Genomic DNA, 17,692 nt, shown 5'->3' with positions numbered 1-17,692 from the left:
AATATTATATATATATATTAATTAAAATTACAATAAAGTTTTGACGGATGATTAAAAATATATTATATTTTTCATTTCATTTTGTGTTTCAATCATTTTTTATTTACCGATTTATTTATTAAAGATTTCTCGTTGATTTTATCTAACATGATCTCTGTACGAAATTTTTTGCCAATCGGGATGTGCATCGACCCTCTTGACTCTCTACAGTCTACTTTATGAGATTTTTCCCTCTTTTTCCTAGGGACACGACCACGTAAATTGTAAACGCCAATCGATAACGATGACATGACGTAACGAGCGCGCAAAGGCTGACCTTTCGTATACAAAAAAATAAAAAAAAAATAGATAAAGTAGGAGAGCAAGAAAACATCCGTGTCGCCTCGCTCGAATTAACCTGGAGTTAATCGGCTGTAAAACCTGTCCGGTGGAACGACGACGGTTGCATCGGCACGTGTGCACCGTCGCTCATGTTCTCGGAATCGATCCTGGAACTGACCTAAGTTTAGCGACCCTCTTCGCTTGCCGAGGGTAAAAGGGCCAAATAGATCAAATGTGCCAACCAAATTACGCGCCCCTGTCTAATCTCGTATTAAAATGTGAATTTTTTTCGTCTGTTTGGAACAGCAGAACTAATTGCAAGTTAAAGCTCTCGATCGATTCGTCGAAAACTTTTCGTCGCGATGTCCATACAACATGATTAATACGCGAATCAAACGAGTTTTAAACTTTTACATTATATTGTGCAAAAAATATTCCATTCTTTATTTAGAAGTTATATAATGCATATTTGTAGTCTGAACGATAGGTTTTAACATTAATAATCTCTGAAACCCAGATGTGATTCAACAATATCTAAGATATTCAGCCTTCCACGGATAATTAGATTATATCGCTCATTTGCTATAATAACTATTTAAAAAATTGCCATTTTTTTAATTGCTTGCAAAAAACAACGGATGCGTAAAGAAAAAAGAAAAAACATACTTTGAAAGAATATAATTTTATTTCTGTATACACCGTTACTATGAAAGAAAAGATTGGTTGAATACGAGCATTTTAATTGGCTGCAGCAGCCAATTAAAAGTGCTATGCAATATTTTACCACCTAAATTGCTCCAGCAGCCAATCTTTTCTTTCAATCAATGCACAATAAGTTATTGCGCCAAAATTGCATTTTAAGAGTATTTTATATTTTTATTTATTCAAAACGTTCAAACTTTTTTGTGAACATTTTTGTTTTCGGAGTTACGTTGTTATTTTAAAGGTAAAATAAGCGATATATCATTTTTGTTTCGTTTTCTTATTGGTTCATATTTTGTGTGCTGATCATCCTAAGCTGGATAAATTATTCGTATATGATAAATAAAATAGATAAATATAGATGGTCAAAAAACAGCATTCGAAAATGCATATGATTGCGAATTTCTAACCGCGCGTTCGATCGTCGCCGTTCATTCCGGAAGTGTGTCGCGACGGAAGTCCCGGCGTCTCGGCGGCGTCGCGACGCCGCTAACGAACGAACGGCGCGAGCAACGTGTAGAGTCCTGTTGTGCCTTGAGCTTTTACCACCCGCTCCGCCGAAGCTCTTACCCTTCTCGCGAGCTTTTAACAGCCTTCGAGCCAAGCCAACCTTCCCTCCCGTCTCCATCCTGAGTTCTCTAAACCCTTTTAACACCCGACCCGTTGGCGGACGGCGGCGACGCGCCGAGAGATTTATCACACCTGTATATTGTGGGGCCTCTCTTAATCGTTCGTGAAAGCCGCGACATGCGAGCTCTCTGCGTAGCTTTCCCGACTTTCGACGACGGCTTTGTTCGCGCAAGCCACGTGCTCCTTGAACGGAATATTATAAGCATATTAGATTATCCCGAGGTGTAAAGACGGATACATAGAAAATTTTACTTTAACTAACTCGTCGAGAAGGAACACTTCAAAAAGGGATATTTGGTTTGCAATTTTTCTTAACAACAAAAAATCCAAAAAAAGTAGGGCGAATGAAAGTCAGCGTAGTAGTTAATACGCAATCTTGAATCTTTAATCCAGAAAATAGAATCTTTATTTCAAAAAATAATAGTACGTTTCAGTTCACTTTGGAATCATCCTCAGCAATACAATTTCAAAATATTAATCCCTTCATATCCAAGAAAAAAATCATCATCAGATTAACAGATTTGATGTTGTAATCTATTCAAAACATTAAAATTATCTTATAAATATTTCTATACAACAAGTTACAAATTAACATTAAAAAACTGGTGACTCACTCCAAGATATAGAAGGAATTCGTCTCGACATTGGATCAGACCAAATACAATTTATATTCACTAAAGAGTATCAAGTTAAAGAACTCATGATTATTTTAATGTTTTGAAAAGATTACAACATCAAATCTGTTAATCCGATGGGATTTTTTCTTGGACATGAAGGGATTGATATTTTGAAATTGTATTGCTGAAGATGGTTCCAAAGTGAACTGAAGCGTACTAATATTTTTTGGAATAAAGATTCTATTTTCTGGATTAAAGATTTAAGATTGCGTAATAACTACCACGCTGACTCTCATATGCCCTGTTTTTTTGGATTTTTTGTTGTTGAATTTAGGAGAGTCCGTGAGAAGATTACATTATTACAATTTTTCTTAACCCACAAACATTCATCCGTACCTTCTACTAGCAGCTAATTAGGAACTGCAGTTAAATATTGTTACTCCTTGAATCTACTCCTAAAACTGCATTTAATTTAATAATTTTTTCTTAACTTACGTATCCTTTACTAACGTGTCGTGCATATCATAGTTTTTTCTATTATATAGCTTAATCTAAATCACATTTATATTACGTTACATTCTACTCCATTAGGTGTATTGCACAATTTTCACTTAAATCCGTAACTTTTCCTTTAAACTTTATATTCATCAGTATCTCTTCTAATAATAACACATTTTTATATTGTTAAATTTATGTTTTATATTTTTATTTTTTATCTACACGTATATTTGTCTTTAATAAAGAGTTTAAAGAAAAGAAGGAGAATAGGAAGTAAGAATCTAGGACTTAGGCATAGAAAAAACGTATGAAAATTTTATTATTTTAATATATATATATATATATATTATATTTTTTATTGTAAATATATATACAATAAATTTACGGCAAGAAAAAACATACAACAATGCCACAAACTCGTTTCTGATATAAGATACGACTTGTCTGATTTTTCACGGGCGAAAAATCAAGTATGAAGATCTTGTATTATTTGTTGGAGCACCGGACTTCTCGACGAGTTCAGATTTTATTACCGAGTAAAATCGCGCGTGTAGCTTTTCGTTGCGATAGAGACGAGAAGAAGAGATAGTCCAACATCGTAAATTGCTCCCTCCCGAATGTCTTTTCGGTATTGCTCCGCATAAACCACGTGCCTATCGATTTCGAAACTCCGCTGCCGTTTTACCCTCGATCGCCTTTATCAACCCTTATAGCTACTCGCCAATTCCGCAAAGTCTAAGCTAATTTTATACCCAACCCTTCCGCCTGCGCGTTCCCGACAAAAACCTCCCCCATTCGCTGCCACGCTCATTGGGAACTTTGAGACACGTCGTAAAAGTAATCCCGATTCATTTCCACGGGATTGCCTGTGTCGTTCTTTTCTCTATCGCCCATTCCTCGTCACTTCTATCCAACTTGCCGCCCCTCCATCGATGCGAAGAGTTAACGAGAAAAGTAATCCAATTTTGGTCCAGCAACGGGGCAACCCGATCGGGACGCGCGCAGTTGCTTGATATCGCTACAGTATTTCTGTTGTCCGAGGTAGAAATCTAAGAGTGAAATTTCGTTCAAAAAAAATATATATATATGGATATAATTGCACCTTGATTTACGTCATTTAATAATTTATTTGACGTCTCCAATTTAAGGAGCAAATACAAGAGCTTTATTAAAAAGTAATTTATTACATCTGTGTCATTATATAGTTCGCTTGTTAATATAAATTTTTTATTATAATTAATATACAACGTTAATAGTCACAGGATTTGTTCGCGTTGAAAAATGTTTGTACTGCACTCTCTCTGAAAAAAAAAAATATACTCAATCTTAATTAAATATTTAGTTCAATACTGCCAACTAAACATTTACTAACAGTAAATAAATATTTCTTCAGTAAAAAAAGATTGTTAAATCAAGTTAACATTTCTTGTATCAAATAAATATATCTTTATATTTAATAAATATTTAGTTGTCAGTATTCAACTAAATATTTATTAAAATTGACTATTTTTTTTCAGTGTGGAAAAGAGAAATTATACATATTTAGTTATTGAAGAGAGAAAAAAAGTGAAAATTCCAAGTGCAAAAAGTACAAGTAAAAAAAACATAAACAGATTTATATTTTATTAAATATAATTCAATGCACTTGCCAATTAATTAAATAATTACAATTAAATAATGAATTATTTATTTCTAAAATTATTTTTATAATAATCCTATTATAGCCAAACTAGACTATTTATAAAAGATAATCTAGCATGTATGTTTTTTACGCGATTTAAAAAATATTGTAATTTAATGTTATTAATTTAATACTTTGTTTAATAGAAAGTTAAGACAAACATTGCCGTCTATACTTCGACATTCTCGTACACGCATGAAAACACATACTCGTTGCGTTCCATTCCATAATAGAAGGAACTTAACGCAGGAAAAGCAATCTCGCGGGAAGAGACTCCGACAAAGTTAAGCTTCAGTTGCCGTCGCGCCTTACCGGTTTATTCGCGATACCCATGGGAAAATTGCGCACGATGACAAATCTGTGTGCTGCGTGTGTGCAAACGTTCCGGATCTCGGATCTCATCAGGGAGTTTAACTCAATTACGCACGTCTCAAAACGCGATTCCAGCGATTCAATCAGCTGTGTACTCGCCGGAACGACGATATCACGAGACGGTTTATCGTTCGAACGACAACTTCGCGATCTAGTGAGGCGCTATTAGGCGCTACTTAGTTATTCCGTAATACTAGATTCCGAGTAAACGAGAACAAACACGAATGAACAGCTTGCTTCAGTGAGAGCAAACTCCATAGCGACTACTGGCATCCGGAGGCACAAGTTGCTCATTTGTACTTGTTCGCGCTCGTCCGTTTGAAATTGCACCGGCAAACGCGGACTTGAAATTGTACACGGAAAGAACGATTTGCTGTGAAGTATCTAAAAATTTAGCTAGATACAAATCTGAAAATAATTTTGTTGGATCATTAAAATAATTAGGAATCTCAAACATAATGAACAATGCGGCAAAAAGTTTTGACATTCCAGCAATCAGCTTGAGTGTCCTTTATTTTGATAGTCTGACAAAACTATTTTCAGATCTGCATCCAGCTAAATTTTTAGATTTTTAATAAAACTAAAAATCCTATAACAGAACTGACCACAAGATGACAAATATTATTTTTAGATATCATAAGCGAACTCTTGATTATTTATCACTATAAATGATCGTATTGGAAGAATTATAGTGTGTAAAAATTAATTATAATTACACTGAGAAAAAAATGCTATTGATTCAATTAAAGTCTATATAACGGGCTGTCACTAACATAAGTAATTAATTCATGTATATTTTCATTGACATAAAGGCCTCGATTATTGAAATAATAATTTATGCCTTTATTATGTCAATAAAAATATACATGAATTAATCATTTATGTTAGTGACAGCTCGTAATATAGACTTTAATTGAATCAATAGTATTTTTTTCTCAGTATAATCAATAATATTATTATTATTATTAATATTAAACATCTAATTTAAAAGATAATAAAATTCTAATTTCACCACGTGCACACAATTTCGAGTTTTTTTGTCACGTGTGGCGGGCGCTCTTCGGCGCGCTAAGAGGATTAAAGAGACAACGTGAATCCGGTAATTACTCTGCGAGGCGCGTTGTAAAGGATTACGAACCGTAATTCTGCGGCGCGTACGGAGGTGTACGTTTTGAACGCGACTGCGAGAGCGACACCTCCGAATTTACCCTTCGTATTTCCGAGTGCCCTCGAGGAAGCGAGGACGCCCTCCCTTTCATTGGACGGATCGTTTCATCCCCAAAAATGTATGCGTTATTCCCGAAACACAGTCGAAGGAGAATCGGATGAGGGAGATGGGGAAAATCCTGCTGAATATTTCCTGTTTTGTGCTTAACAATGGCACTTATCTCCGAACGATTTCTATCGCGCCTACGAGAGCGATTTTCACTCCCATCCGCAGAATCTACGATGAATTTTAAAATGTTCTGACACGCTCGATTAACGCCTTTCCCGTTGCTTTACCTCGGCAATAAATACGACGATTTATCCGCGCGATTTATCTCACATTGTCTGTGCGATAAACTGACTGCGTGTTGGCATCGTGGATTTTTGTGGTATCTATTCTCTCACGATTATAAATACAATATATATAACCTAAATTGCAGATCGTTAGACAGTCTAAATTGTTATTAAGAGATTGAGAATGTAATAATAGTAATTCTTGAAAAATAAATACGTTATTAAAAATTAAAATTTTTTTACAATAAATTTTTTATAGTGTTTTAAGATTATTACTACTAATATTATTAAATTATATTATTAAATTGCCTATTTAATTTGTTATGTTATTATTCTAGTTTTAATTTAGAATTGTACGTTTTAAAACTGAAAATTAAATCGGTGCGCAGTTTACACTAGTTTACAGACGTGGATATAAATTCTAAAATAATATTAAGCATCAAGATCTAGGTTAGGTCGATTTTCTTATTTAGTCGTATTTAAAATGTATAAGAATAAAGAATTGGAGTTTAAATGGTATAATTTTATAAAAATATCACATTGCTTTTTGTTAAAAGTAACTTGTTATTATCACTCATTACTGAATAATTGTTACTTTTTTAAATGTTTTAAATAAAGCAAATATTGCTTTATTCATTTTTTGCTGCTTTGTTTCTTTATGGCTTTGCTAACTTTAGTCTTAAGCTATCACAGCCATGGGTTTTAGTGCATCGGCTGGAGCAAAAAAATCGGGAATAAAATAAAAAATTAGCAAAAAAATGTATAGTATAGGTCGCGTTTAATTGTACTAAAATAGCTGTGCCAGCTTAATAGACGTGATTGAATTTATTATCTTTATTTTTTTTAAATATAATGGTTACGTTACAAACAGAAAAAAGATGGTCGTTACCAAAAAAAGTAATGATAATAATAACTGCGATTGAAGTAACGTATTATTTCCCAATCCTAAACCTACTAAAATTATTATAAAAACCTACTAAAACTTCTCTATTTGTGCGAAGCGAATTGAAATGTTTATATTTCTAGTTAACAGTAGCGGCAAATTAGAACCTTTTCCAACGGAAACAGTAATTTCTGTACTTAATTTACGACTTGACACCTATTGATACGAATATGTGCAGAAGTGCGTTTCCTCTCACGGAAGGGAAAACAATGTTTCCGTCCATCTTCAAGTTCATTCTCCTCCGAACGTTCTGTGTACCTATGAAGACGTAGATACCCTCAGATTCTTAAAACTAAATTGCATTTACCGAAAGTCTCGACGAGCTTCTCGTACCAAGACTTTCCTCTTCTTCAAACACACTCGAGTCGCGGTATTTAGCCTGAAAACATTTCGTCTACTGTTGTCTTCCCTTTCGTTTCTAGTTTTCCTTTGACGGAGAAACCGATTGAGGAGTGAGAAATGGGACTTATGTTCTATGGAATTTCTCTTTTATCGTGTTCAGTTGACAATGCAGTCTTATGAACTTTATTAAGAAATTGGATTAATGTCAATAAATCGCTCTCTTATATAATTATGACTTTAATATTATAATACTTATAGATATTTAATTACTCTTTCGTACCTATAAAACCGGTCAAATTTTTTTATTAAACATAGATACTATCTGCTTATTAGATTTTGCAAAACAAAAAACAAAATCAAGGTTATTAAGTACTTATTATATGTTTACAAGTTTTTTATTGACGAAATTAAAAATATGATAGTAACACAATTACGCGGATCGTATTAGTTTACCGATCTCCGCTATAAAAGATACTTCACTTGATATTTTACCAAGTTCGACAAGATTTTGAGAAGAAGAAGAAAGATGTACAGGGTGTTGCAGATACATACTAGACAGTACGACGGGTTGCGCGGCAAATTTTGCATGGCCAAGCGTGGTTTAATAGACAATAACAGTGACTTTATACATTATACAATGACAGTGACTTTATATTATAAAGTTTATGTTATAAAGTCACTGTCATTGTCTATAAAACCGCGTCTGCCCATGCAAAGTTTACTACGCAACCCGTCGTACTGCCTAGTATGTATCTGCAACACCTTGTATACATATATCATTTTTTCCTTGCTTCAGATAGCAGAATTTCTAAATCTTGTCGAACGTGCCAATTCCCTCGCTGTCTTCGTCAAAGTATTTTTTACTAATCTATAATTTTTTTCTTTTGTTTATAGCGAAGGAGCTTAAAGTATGCGGCAGCGTGAGGAGCGGCGGCGAGGTGTGCTGTTCAGCCGACATGGAAGTGAGATTGCAGGCGCGGGCACGCGACAAACACGAAATGGCCACCAAAGAAGCTCTTCACAGAATGCAGCAGGTCCTGCACACGCGGGGAAACAGGTTCCACAGTGAGTAGCGCTTTCCGATTTCTTCGATAAGGGAAATCACTGCGCGTGGCGATGCCCGATAGGAATATCACGAGCTGTGCCTTTCTTTACCTCTTTTTCTGCCTGAATCGAAGAGTTGAATGAATGAACGAAGGGCAGCGAAGAGAGAACAAAGATTTCCTTTGTTGCTTATTATCGTTGGTGTCGAAGAAATTTTAAAGGTCCGATTTCATTGCTTTAACTGTTTATCAAGAAATCGATTTGTTCTAACTTTTCAAAAAATTAGAATGCCTAATGCCCATTTCTACCAATATAGATTAATTTTAATCTCGGTTCAACTTACTCTTCGTCTTTTTCTAATCTTTAGAACTAGAAAAAGACAAAGATTAAGTTGAACCGAGATTAAAGTTGATCTGCGTTGGTGGAAACGGACCTAAGAGAGACAACCAGAACTCCGCTTATTTTTTCCAATTTTGAAAAAGTGGGGTCAGCTTTATAGAAGTTTATATTTTTGAATATAAGACTTATTGTCTTTGATAGAAATCTTTTAAGATAAAGTAGGAAATTAAATTTTATATCTAATGTTTACGATTAACAAGTCCCTTGTGTCCCCGATACAAATCTTAGTGTAAACCGCCCCTTTACTTTCCACGCTCGCCTAACATTTTGTTCGCTTTACCTCGGCGAAACTTTTTAATCGCCTTATTCAAATCCTTTTAATCCACTTATTCGAAAGTAACGCGCTGTGCTCGTACATTCTAGAATCGGAAGTAAAGCCAATATTTCATAATAAGATACTCGAGTTTCCAACAGTTGAAAGAGCGAAATAGACAAGACTACTCTTCGTTTTGCACGTTCGAAGAAGTCTTTTGAAAGATTGTAATGTTTCTTTCACTTTAAGAACAACGTAAGATTGCAAAATAGGATTGAGTATGCAGGAAGGGAGAGATATTCAGAGATCACTGGAGAAACTTCTGCTGAAAAGAACAAGCGCTTTGTATTGTATATATAAAATGTAAATTTATACAGAAATGCGAAGAATTAAGAAGTAGTAACTAAAACGAATTTTACACAAGTAAAAACAAAGTAAAATCTCTCTTTCTTTTTTCTCTCTCTCTCTCTCTTCTCGCGGTTAAGTGTCTTTTTATCCTTGCCGCTCACTTGCCACCCTCGCAGTTTAATCGACCGGACGTCACTCGGAAGATCACCCTCGGTGAACATCTAGTCAGTGCTCCGGGCCAACTTTTTAACGGATGTGCTCGAAACAATGCTCGATCGAACCACACACTTGTTCGTCTTAAGCGTGGGCCTCCGGAGTAGGCGTAGGGATGAAGAGCGGGGATGAAACGAGATTTCAGGGATAACGGTAGCCATGGTTCAGCGCGAAAGTGGATGTTGACGACCTCTCGCTGCGGCCGCGCTCCTCCAATCCGAGAGCTCGACTTGCGAGGTTTTTTTCTAATTAAAGCGGAACCGCGGGCTGCATCGACGAGAGTTTTACAAGAGTTATATGAGGAGGACGTGTGCTCTTGATGCTGATACTGTTTTGTGCGCGCGCTTGAGGAGGCATCTGCATGCGGGCCATTGTTGAGTGTATCGACTCGGTTGCATCATATATGGAGGAAGAAAATAATGGTACTTGCAAAATGACATAAAGTCTTTTTTTAGGAATTAAAGAGATTTTAGGGGCGCGTTAAATTAAATAAAAAAATTTTTTTCTTGTTAAAATTGCCATGAGTGACTGTCGTTGAATTTCATTTATCGTAGAATTTGCGTTTTAAAAAACATTTGTATGTAATTTGTTTACTTATAAATTTTGTTATTTTAACACTAAGAAATGTTAAATATTGTTTAACAAAAAATACTTAAGTAACACATTCAGATTAATTATTCTTCGGATAGATTAAAAATTCAACACACTATTCTAACAAGGACTTGTATGGATCGTTTCGAACACAAATACAAAATATTTTGTACTTGTGTAGAAATCGTCCCGAGATCTCACGCAAGAAAAGAATTCATCCAGAGAAAGGTTTCTTCGATTTAAAGAAATATTTTTTTGCTGTACGGTTAAAGAAAAAATTTCTTTGATTTCAACGTCATTTCTTTGATTTAAACATTATTTTTTTAAATCAAATAAAAAATGTATTTGATTTAAAGAAATTATGTTCAAATCAAAGAAATTTTTTCTTTAACCATATAGTGAAGAAACATTTTTTTAAATCGAAGATACTTTTCTCTGGGTGTTGTCCAATCTCATTAGTCAAATTGTTCAAATACGAATTGTTAATTCTTTTTTTATCTGAGATCTCAAAGCGATTTCTAGCATCGTGGACACAAAGTTTAAGCTACTGAAGCTACTATGGCGAGAAGTTTGAAAGAAAATTTTACGAGTTTTGGTATCCATTAGTATAGCTATAATCGAGGGGATGGGCGGAATAAAGGCCTAATTTCAAAATCTTGATATTAATATAAATTAAAATAACTGCTACTTTTTTATTATACACAAATGGATACATTATTAAATGAATTTATGTATAATGTCTTTAAAAAGTTGCATGTTATACAATACTTCTGTATTACGATCAATATTACATGAAAAAGCTAATTGCCGGTAAAAGGGCCTAAGTAGAATTACACCTTTATTCCGCTCATCCCATCAATTATACTATGTTAAATGCACTATTCACAAAAAATTCCTGATATTCCGGCAATTATTTGGCATAATCCTGTATTCTTGAGCACTATTTTGTATTAATCACAGAACGGAATTTTCTTGACTGAAATTTATAGTTGGAAATTGCGAAAGCAATTTTGTTGGAAATAGGAAATGATATTTTTGTTACAAAGATATTAGTTACAAGGAAATATGCCGGCTAACGGGAAAAAAAAAAGCGAATACGAATATCCCATATATTTCGCCGAATACGTTTGGCAAGGATGAAACTACCGCCATGCTGCAAATAAAAGCGTCTTTATTGATTTGTTATTCGGCGATTTATAGGGAGAATCTGTCATACCTTCGCTCACGTAAATTACGCGGGGGATCATCAGGATATCCGCTGTTTCCTCTGTATTCGTATGCTTCTGACGGTATCTACCTTCCCCAAAGTGTTTCCGCATATTCGCATTTACATACACCTTTTAGATATCCGAATCCTGGGGTCGGGATTCGCCTGAAATTTGATTTGCCCGAGTTTGCACGACGTTTGCTACTACAGACAACTTAATAACGAAATAGTATACAAGTAAATATAATACATATTCATATCGCGCAATCAGATCGTCATTTATCCATTTTCTTAATTTACTTCTAAATTTTATTTTATTCTCTCTTATTGGTATATAAAAATTATTTGTATCTACAGAGAGTTTGTATTTTTTTCTTGTTTAAATGGAAAATTAAATGGAAAAATTGATTGTGTTAAAGTCTACAAATTTAGCTAGCTACTAAAATAATTATGTAACAAATATTTTAATAGTCCAGTAACCAGCTTGATTGTCCTATATAATCATTTTGATGATTCAGATAAAAAATTATTTTTGGATCTGCTGAATTTTTAGCATGCAACTTCAGCAAAACCGTTCTGTATCCGTTTAGTATTCTATCGACTAAATTATAAAACTATTTGCACAGAGGTAAGGAATTATGCTTTTAAATTGCGTATCAATATCAGCTTGCCGCTGGTTTGCGTCCTCGTTATATCTTTTGTTAATATCCGTCAAACATCTGTAAGTCCGGAGACATCTATCTTTGTGTGCCACAAACAAATGCGATTGCATCTAGAGCACCGTCTGCTTCGGTGCAATTAATAGTTGAATGTTGAATGAGAGTACGCCATCGTAATTAGCGTAGGTAGCGTTAACAATTCGTACAATACGCGAATGCCTTCGGAATGCCTGTGTCGAGGACGATAATTATTCGGACTCTCTTGAAACCGTTTCGAACACTATCCGTTACCGTGAACGCCAGCTGCGTGCCTCGAAGAGCAACTACTTCGAGCAAGAACTTCTCCGGGGACATTATCGCGTATAATAGAACGCGGTCTTTGTACATTTAAATAATCTTGCATAATGATATTTCTTCACTCGTTATTTTACAAAGCGCAATTTTTTTTAGCAACAAGCATTAGGTGTCTTATTTTATAAAGAATGTTAAGAATAATATCAAGAAATCTTTGGATATAAAATGGAAAATGAGATCGCTGTAAAATATTCAACTGCAAAGTATATTATAATAACTTGGCCACAATTAGCAGATTTAATATCGGTCGTAAAAAACCGTAATTGATTAGATTAGAAACCTGAATGCATAATCGTGGTTTTCACAAGACTTACTGTTATTTGTAGAAAATCAATAAATATGACAAATCATATTAATTCTTGCAATACAGAGTATAGGGGAGGATATATATTCCAAAAATATCGAAATATTCTTAATCTTTTAATCAAAATTTAGGAAAAAAGATATATTTTGTAAAAAATTTACAATTTTAGATTAATACGCATCTTTCGCTATTATACATGCATACATATTCTTAGAATGTTAAAAAATATATTATACTATATATATGTACAACAAGATAATTTATGACGTTAAAATTTAACATTATAAATATGAAGGCAAAAAATAGAATAATAGATGAAAATTCGTTATTAAAAGATTTTTTTTCACTGTCTTCTTTATTAAATAATTTTTTTTTTTAAATAAAGAGAACATTTTCAAGCAACTTTGTATGTATGTATAATAGCGAAAGATGCGTATTAATCTAAAATTGTAAATTGTTTTACAAAATATATCTTTTTTTCCTAAATTTTTATAATTAAAAGATTAAGGTCCGTTTCCACCAACGCAGATCATCTTTAATCTCGGTTCAACTTACTCTTTGTCTTTTTCTAGTTCTAAAGATTAGAAAAAGACGAAGAGTAAGTTGAACCGAGATTAAAGTTAATCTATATTGGTGGAAATGGGCATAAGAATATTTCGATATTTGGGATATATATCCTCCCCTATTCATATAAAAAAACATATACATATCCTGTATATGTACATTTTGTATAAATAATGGAGGACTCATGTTTCTAGTAAAGGTTATATGTACGAACTTCTATCTAGCGAAGTGCCAACTAAAGTGGGTACCAGGTGCCAAAGTTGGACGGTGGCATCTCAAAGGGGCTTCGGCCATAAAAGCCGACGTGCAGCGGAAAAGATGAAAGACCGATGAGAAGGTGCCTGCCTTCGAATAATTTCGTTAACCGGGATCGTTAGACACCGAGGATGCTTCCCAAGGGACATGCCCTAATTTCCGCGCTAATTGCTGACACCACGGTCTCGCGAGTAAGATCAAAGATATCGATCGAAATTATCGTTCTCGCGTAATGGACATTGATTTGGAAAGGCTTTTAGAAATTATGAAGATTTTAAAATGGAACTTCAATTTCAACGTGCATGACTGTCGGAGAAAATGTAGGTTATATTAATTTATCGATATCAATTCAATTTCGTCGAAATATTTCTTTGTAATTAAACATTAATATTTCTGCAGAAAATTTTAAACGATTTCAAATGTGATGCTACATTTCCATTTATAATCATAATACTTTAATCTTAAATTCAACGTCGAGATTTAATTTTATTCGACATTAATTGTAAAATGTTACATTGTCATAATTCATATATAATTGTTTTAACTCGTATGTTGAAAGGTATAACGTGACATTTACAACCTACTACCTTTATCTGTATTTATTGTATCAGCGTGTAATCTGTCATGCTGAAAGTTTATTCCCGCAACGAGTATAAAGCTGTTAAATAATCTAATAATAAAATTCCGCTGGTACTTTGAATGTCATGTCAGCGTATTGATGTTGAAATATGAGGAAACTGTCATTGACTCAATTCCGGCCGCAACTCTCGATGAACAAAGCGCAACGCGGTACGGTGCGCTTGTAATGCAACGATAAGCAGCGTTTTTTCACCCCCAATTCGCCGCCACCCACGGTTCTCGCTCACCGACGAATAACCCCCTTATCGTCACTTCCGCCGGGGGAATGTGATTAAAATTCCTTTTAGCGACGAACCCGGCTCCCTTTTCTGTCGCGAGTCCACCGGAGGTGTAAAAAGCACAGACGCCAATCCACGGCGTGAGGGACGGGACGAACGGAGAAGCAGCCAGGACTGTTGGGTATTTGCCGCAAGTTCGTTGGGCTTTTAATTCGCAATACGAACCATCCTTTCCCGTTCTACGCTGTCGACGACTCGTACCTTGAAATCTCGACTAATTTCCCGTTTCGCGCTCGACCGCGATTTTCCGCTGGGAAGGACGTCAAAGCGCCGGGAAACTCGTCGCAATAAGCCATCTTGGAATTTCTTTCGTGTTACGTCACTTTATTGATTATATAGATACAAGGAACAATAGAAGTATGATAATTTTAAGTGATAAATTATATATGTAAAGGAAGCTGATAACACGATGATCAAAAATTATCAAAGTTTTATTTTATGAATTTAATAATCTCGGTCAGAAGATTTTCGAGTTCGAATTTTGAAATATTTTTCGCAATAAGTGCTTTCAGCGATTTAAGATGCTAATAGCATTATTGTCAAATCGATGAGAATTTAACTGTGATATTATTATTCAGCTTCACAGTTTATAATCGCATTTCAAATCTAATAGTATAATAAAGCATGTGCAGCTTATACAACTAAAAGATACATAATAGAATTTACGTGTAAAAATATTATTACACTGAAAAAAAAGATAGTTAAATCAAATTAATGGTTTTTGTATTAAATATAAATATATATTTACATTTAGTAAATAGTATAACTATTCAAACAAATATTTATTTCGGTGCTGGAAAGCACCAACATCTAGTCTCGACTGAATTGGTTCTTTCTTTGTTTGATATATAACATATAACAGTCTAGATTAACTTATTATTATTTATAAGCCGCAATACAAACAGAATTATGACTCGCGTTTCTTATCATTTGCAGGTTTTTTCAAGGAGCTACTGGATGGCAGCAAGAAAGGTTTTCACGAGATGTTCAAGAAGACCTACGGTATCCTTTACGAGCAGAACGCGTACGTCTTCACGGACTTTTTCAAGGAGCTGGAGAATTATTACGCGAAGGGAACAGTGAGTACCTTCTCTCTCCCTCTTTATCCTCCCTTGGAATTTGATTATCTCGACGTTAAAATGGCGCAACTACGATTTATTTCACTCTTTGCTGAGAATTCCATCTATAAGGGTCGGATCCCGATCAATTTATGTTAGAACAGCGTCTGCGTTGTTCAACCTCTCCTGGTACTCGCGAAAGGGAACACTTCTGAAATAGAGTATTACCGGAAAATTTGGAATTATGGCACCCGTAACGCTGAGCTATTCATTTACCTCTCGTTTGATGTCGCACGAGGTGCCTCCGGTGAAAATTGCAATCGCGCGTTAATTTTCCCGTCTTCTCTCGGTCCCTCTTCACTCCCCCTTGGCGCCCAGTGTATTAAGCGCGAATAAATAAGACGGTGAGCTGTGAAGAAAATTTCTGGAGCTGCCAAGCCAAGCCGTGTCTCGGGATCTAAAGTTTATTACAAGCCGTTTTCCGCGCAATTACGCTCGACGACACCTTCCTCTCAGAATATCATCAAGCGAGATACGTAAGGAAATACGAGATACACTCAGAGATGTAGAGGGTGCGATATATCCTTCGAAAATATCGCGAGCATATATACGGAAAAAAAAGATTAGTTGCAGCAGCAAAAATTTGCGTGTAGTAGCTAAATTCCAGTCATAATATATGGATACCTAACGTCGTATCTGCGAGGTCTAATTTCCATTAGCTGTGAGGCCTATTATCATTGTAACAGACAAGCATTTTGCTATTATGTCGATCTATTAATCATTGCAGCAAACGTTTTCTCTGTAGCAAACAATTTGGTAGCAAGTACAGTTTCAGTAAACCATATTTAGCTGTGGTAGAGACAATTTTCTTTTACACTGACATATCCGATAACTATGACAACTAACTTCATGCTGCTAAATAAATTGATCTGTAACAAACATACTTTGCTATTACGTCCTTATATTAGCTACAGCAGCAAATCCTTTGTACATATAAGCAAATTTCATAGCTATAGTAGCTAATGCAATTTCAGCTAATCAGAATTAGCTGTAGTCAGCAACATTTTTTTTTCCGTGTAGGTAGTTGAGGCAATTACTCGAAGAGCGGTAATCTCTTTCTAGTTTAAAACGAACAACGTGGTAAAGGCGATGCTGCTATTGGTGATGCTGCTTCCTGTAATTCGACAGATGTCACGGTATCTGAATCTTCTCTCAAAGGGAAAAAATTTATATCCCATTCCACGCGATTCCTGACTAGGATATCCCAAGTTATCCCTTTTAATATCGATCTATAGATTATAACAACGTGACATGACGCTGTGCGTTACATTCCATTTAATTTTTCTTACAACAGCGTCGCGACAAAGATATCGCAAAATTATTACCAAGATTATTTAGAAAAGAAACAAACGTATTTTTTTTATAGTAAAGAGATCTAGACGTACTAATATCGCTTAATTCTTTTTGGATGGACGGCTTTATTTGGATTACCCCCTTTAATTTTATAAAGCACTCGTTCGATTTTTATGAAAAATTTGTTTGGCTATGGAGTAGTTTAATGATTAATAAAACAAATAATTTGAAAGGCTACGAGCCAGAGATACAAAAAAAAAATATATATATTTTAAAAAATTATAAATATAAAATATTACAACAGACAAACAAACGTTTCGACGCCGATCGGGTCACATTCTCAATGTTAACAAAAGTTTAAATATTAGAATATTACAAACTATATAAGATTTCTATATAACTTAGGGTAACTCCGGTATATACGCCGCACCTATCAAAAACTTCATTTATTAAGTATTATTTACTATGTTTAAAATAAACGAACTATATCAGTAAAAACTTTGTACTGTTTATTACTATGAAAAAAATATTAGAAATCCGAAATATTTAGTTTTCGTATTAAAAAAT

General features: G+C 34.5%; 1 protein-coding gene across 1 annotated transcript in view; it reads left to right on the top strand.

Moving 5' to 3' along the window:
• The window catches only part of dlp (glypican dally-like), a 203,820-nt gene that overhangs the window by 177,724 nt on the left and 8,404 nt on the right, over nucleotides 1-17,692 (top strand). Inside the window, exons 2-3 of the mRNA XM_018521136.1 lie at nucleotides 8,501-8,671; nucleotides 15,651-15,793. Coding sequence (XP_018376638.1) covers nucleotides 8,501-8,671; nucleotides 15,651-15,793 — 314 coding nt within the window. The remainder of the gene's footprint in view (nucleotides 1-8,500; nucleotides 8,672-15,650; nucleotides 15,794-17,692) is intronic.

The sequence above is a fragment of the Trachymyrmex cornetzi genome, unplaced genomic scaffold, assembly GCF_001594075.2.
Source record: "Trachymyrmex cornetzi isolate Tcor2-1 unplaced genomic scaffold, Tcor1.1 scaffold964, whole genome shotgun sequence".
Lineage (NCBI taxonomy): Eukaryota > Metazoa > Arthropoda > Insecta > Hymenoptera > Formicidae > Trachymyrmex > Trachymyrmex cornetzi.
This window is presented reverse-complemented; position numbering and strand designations above follow the sequence as displayed.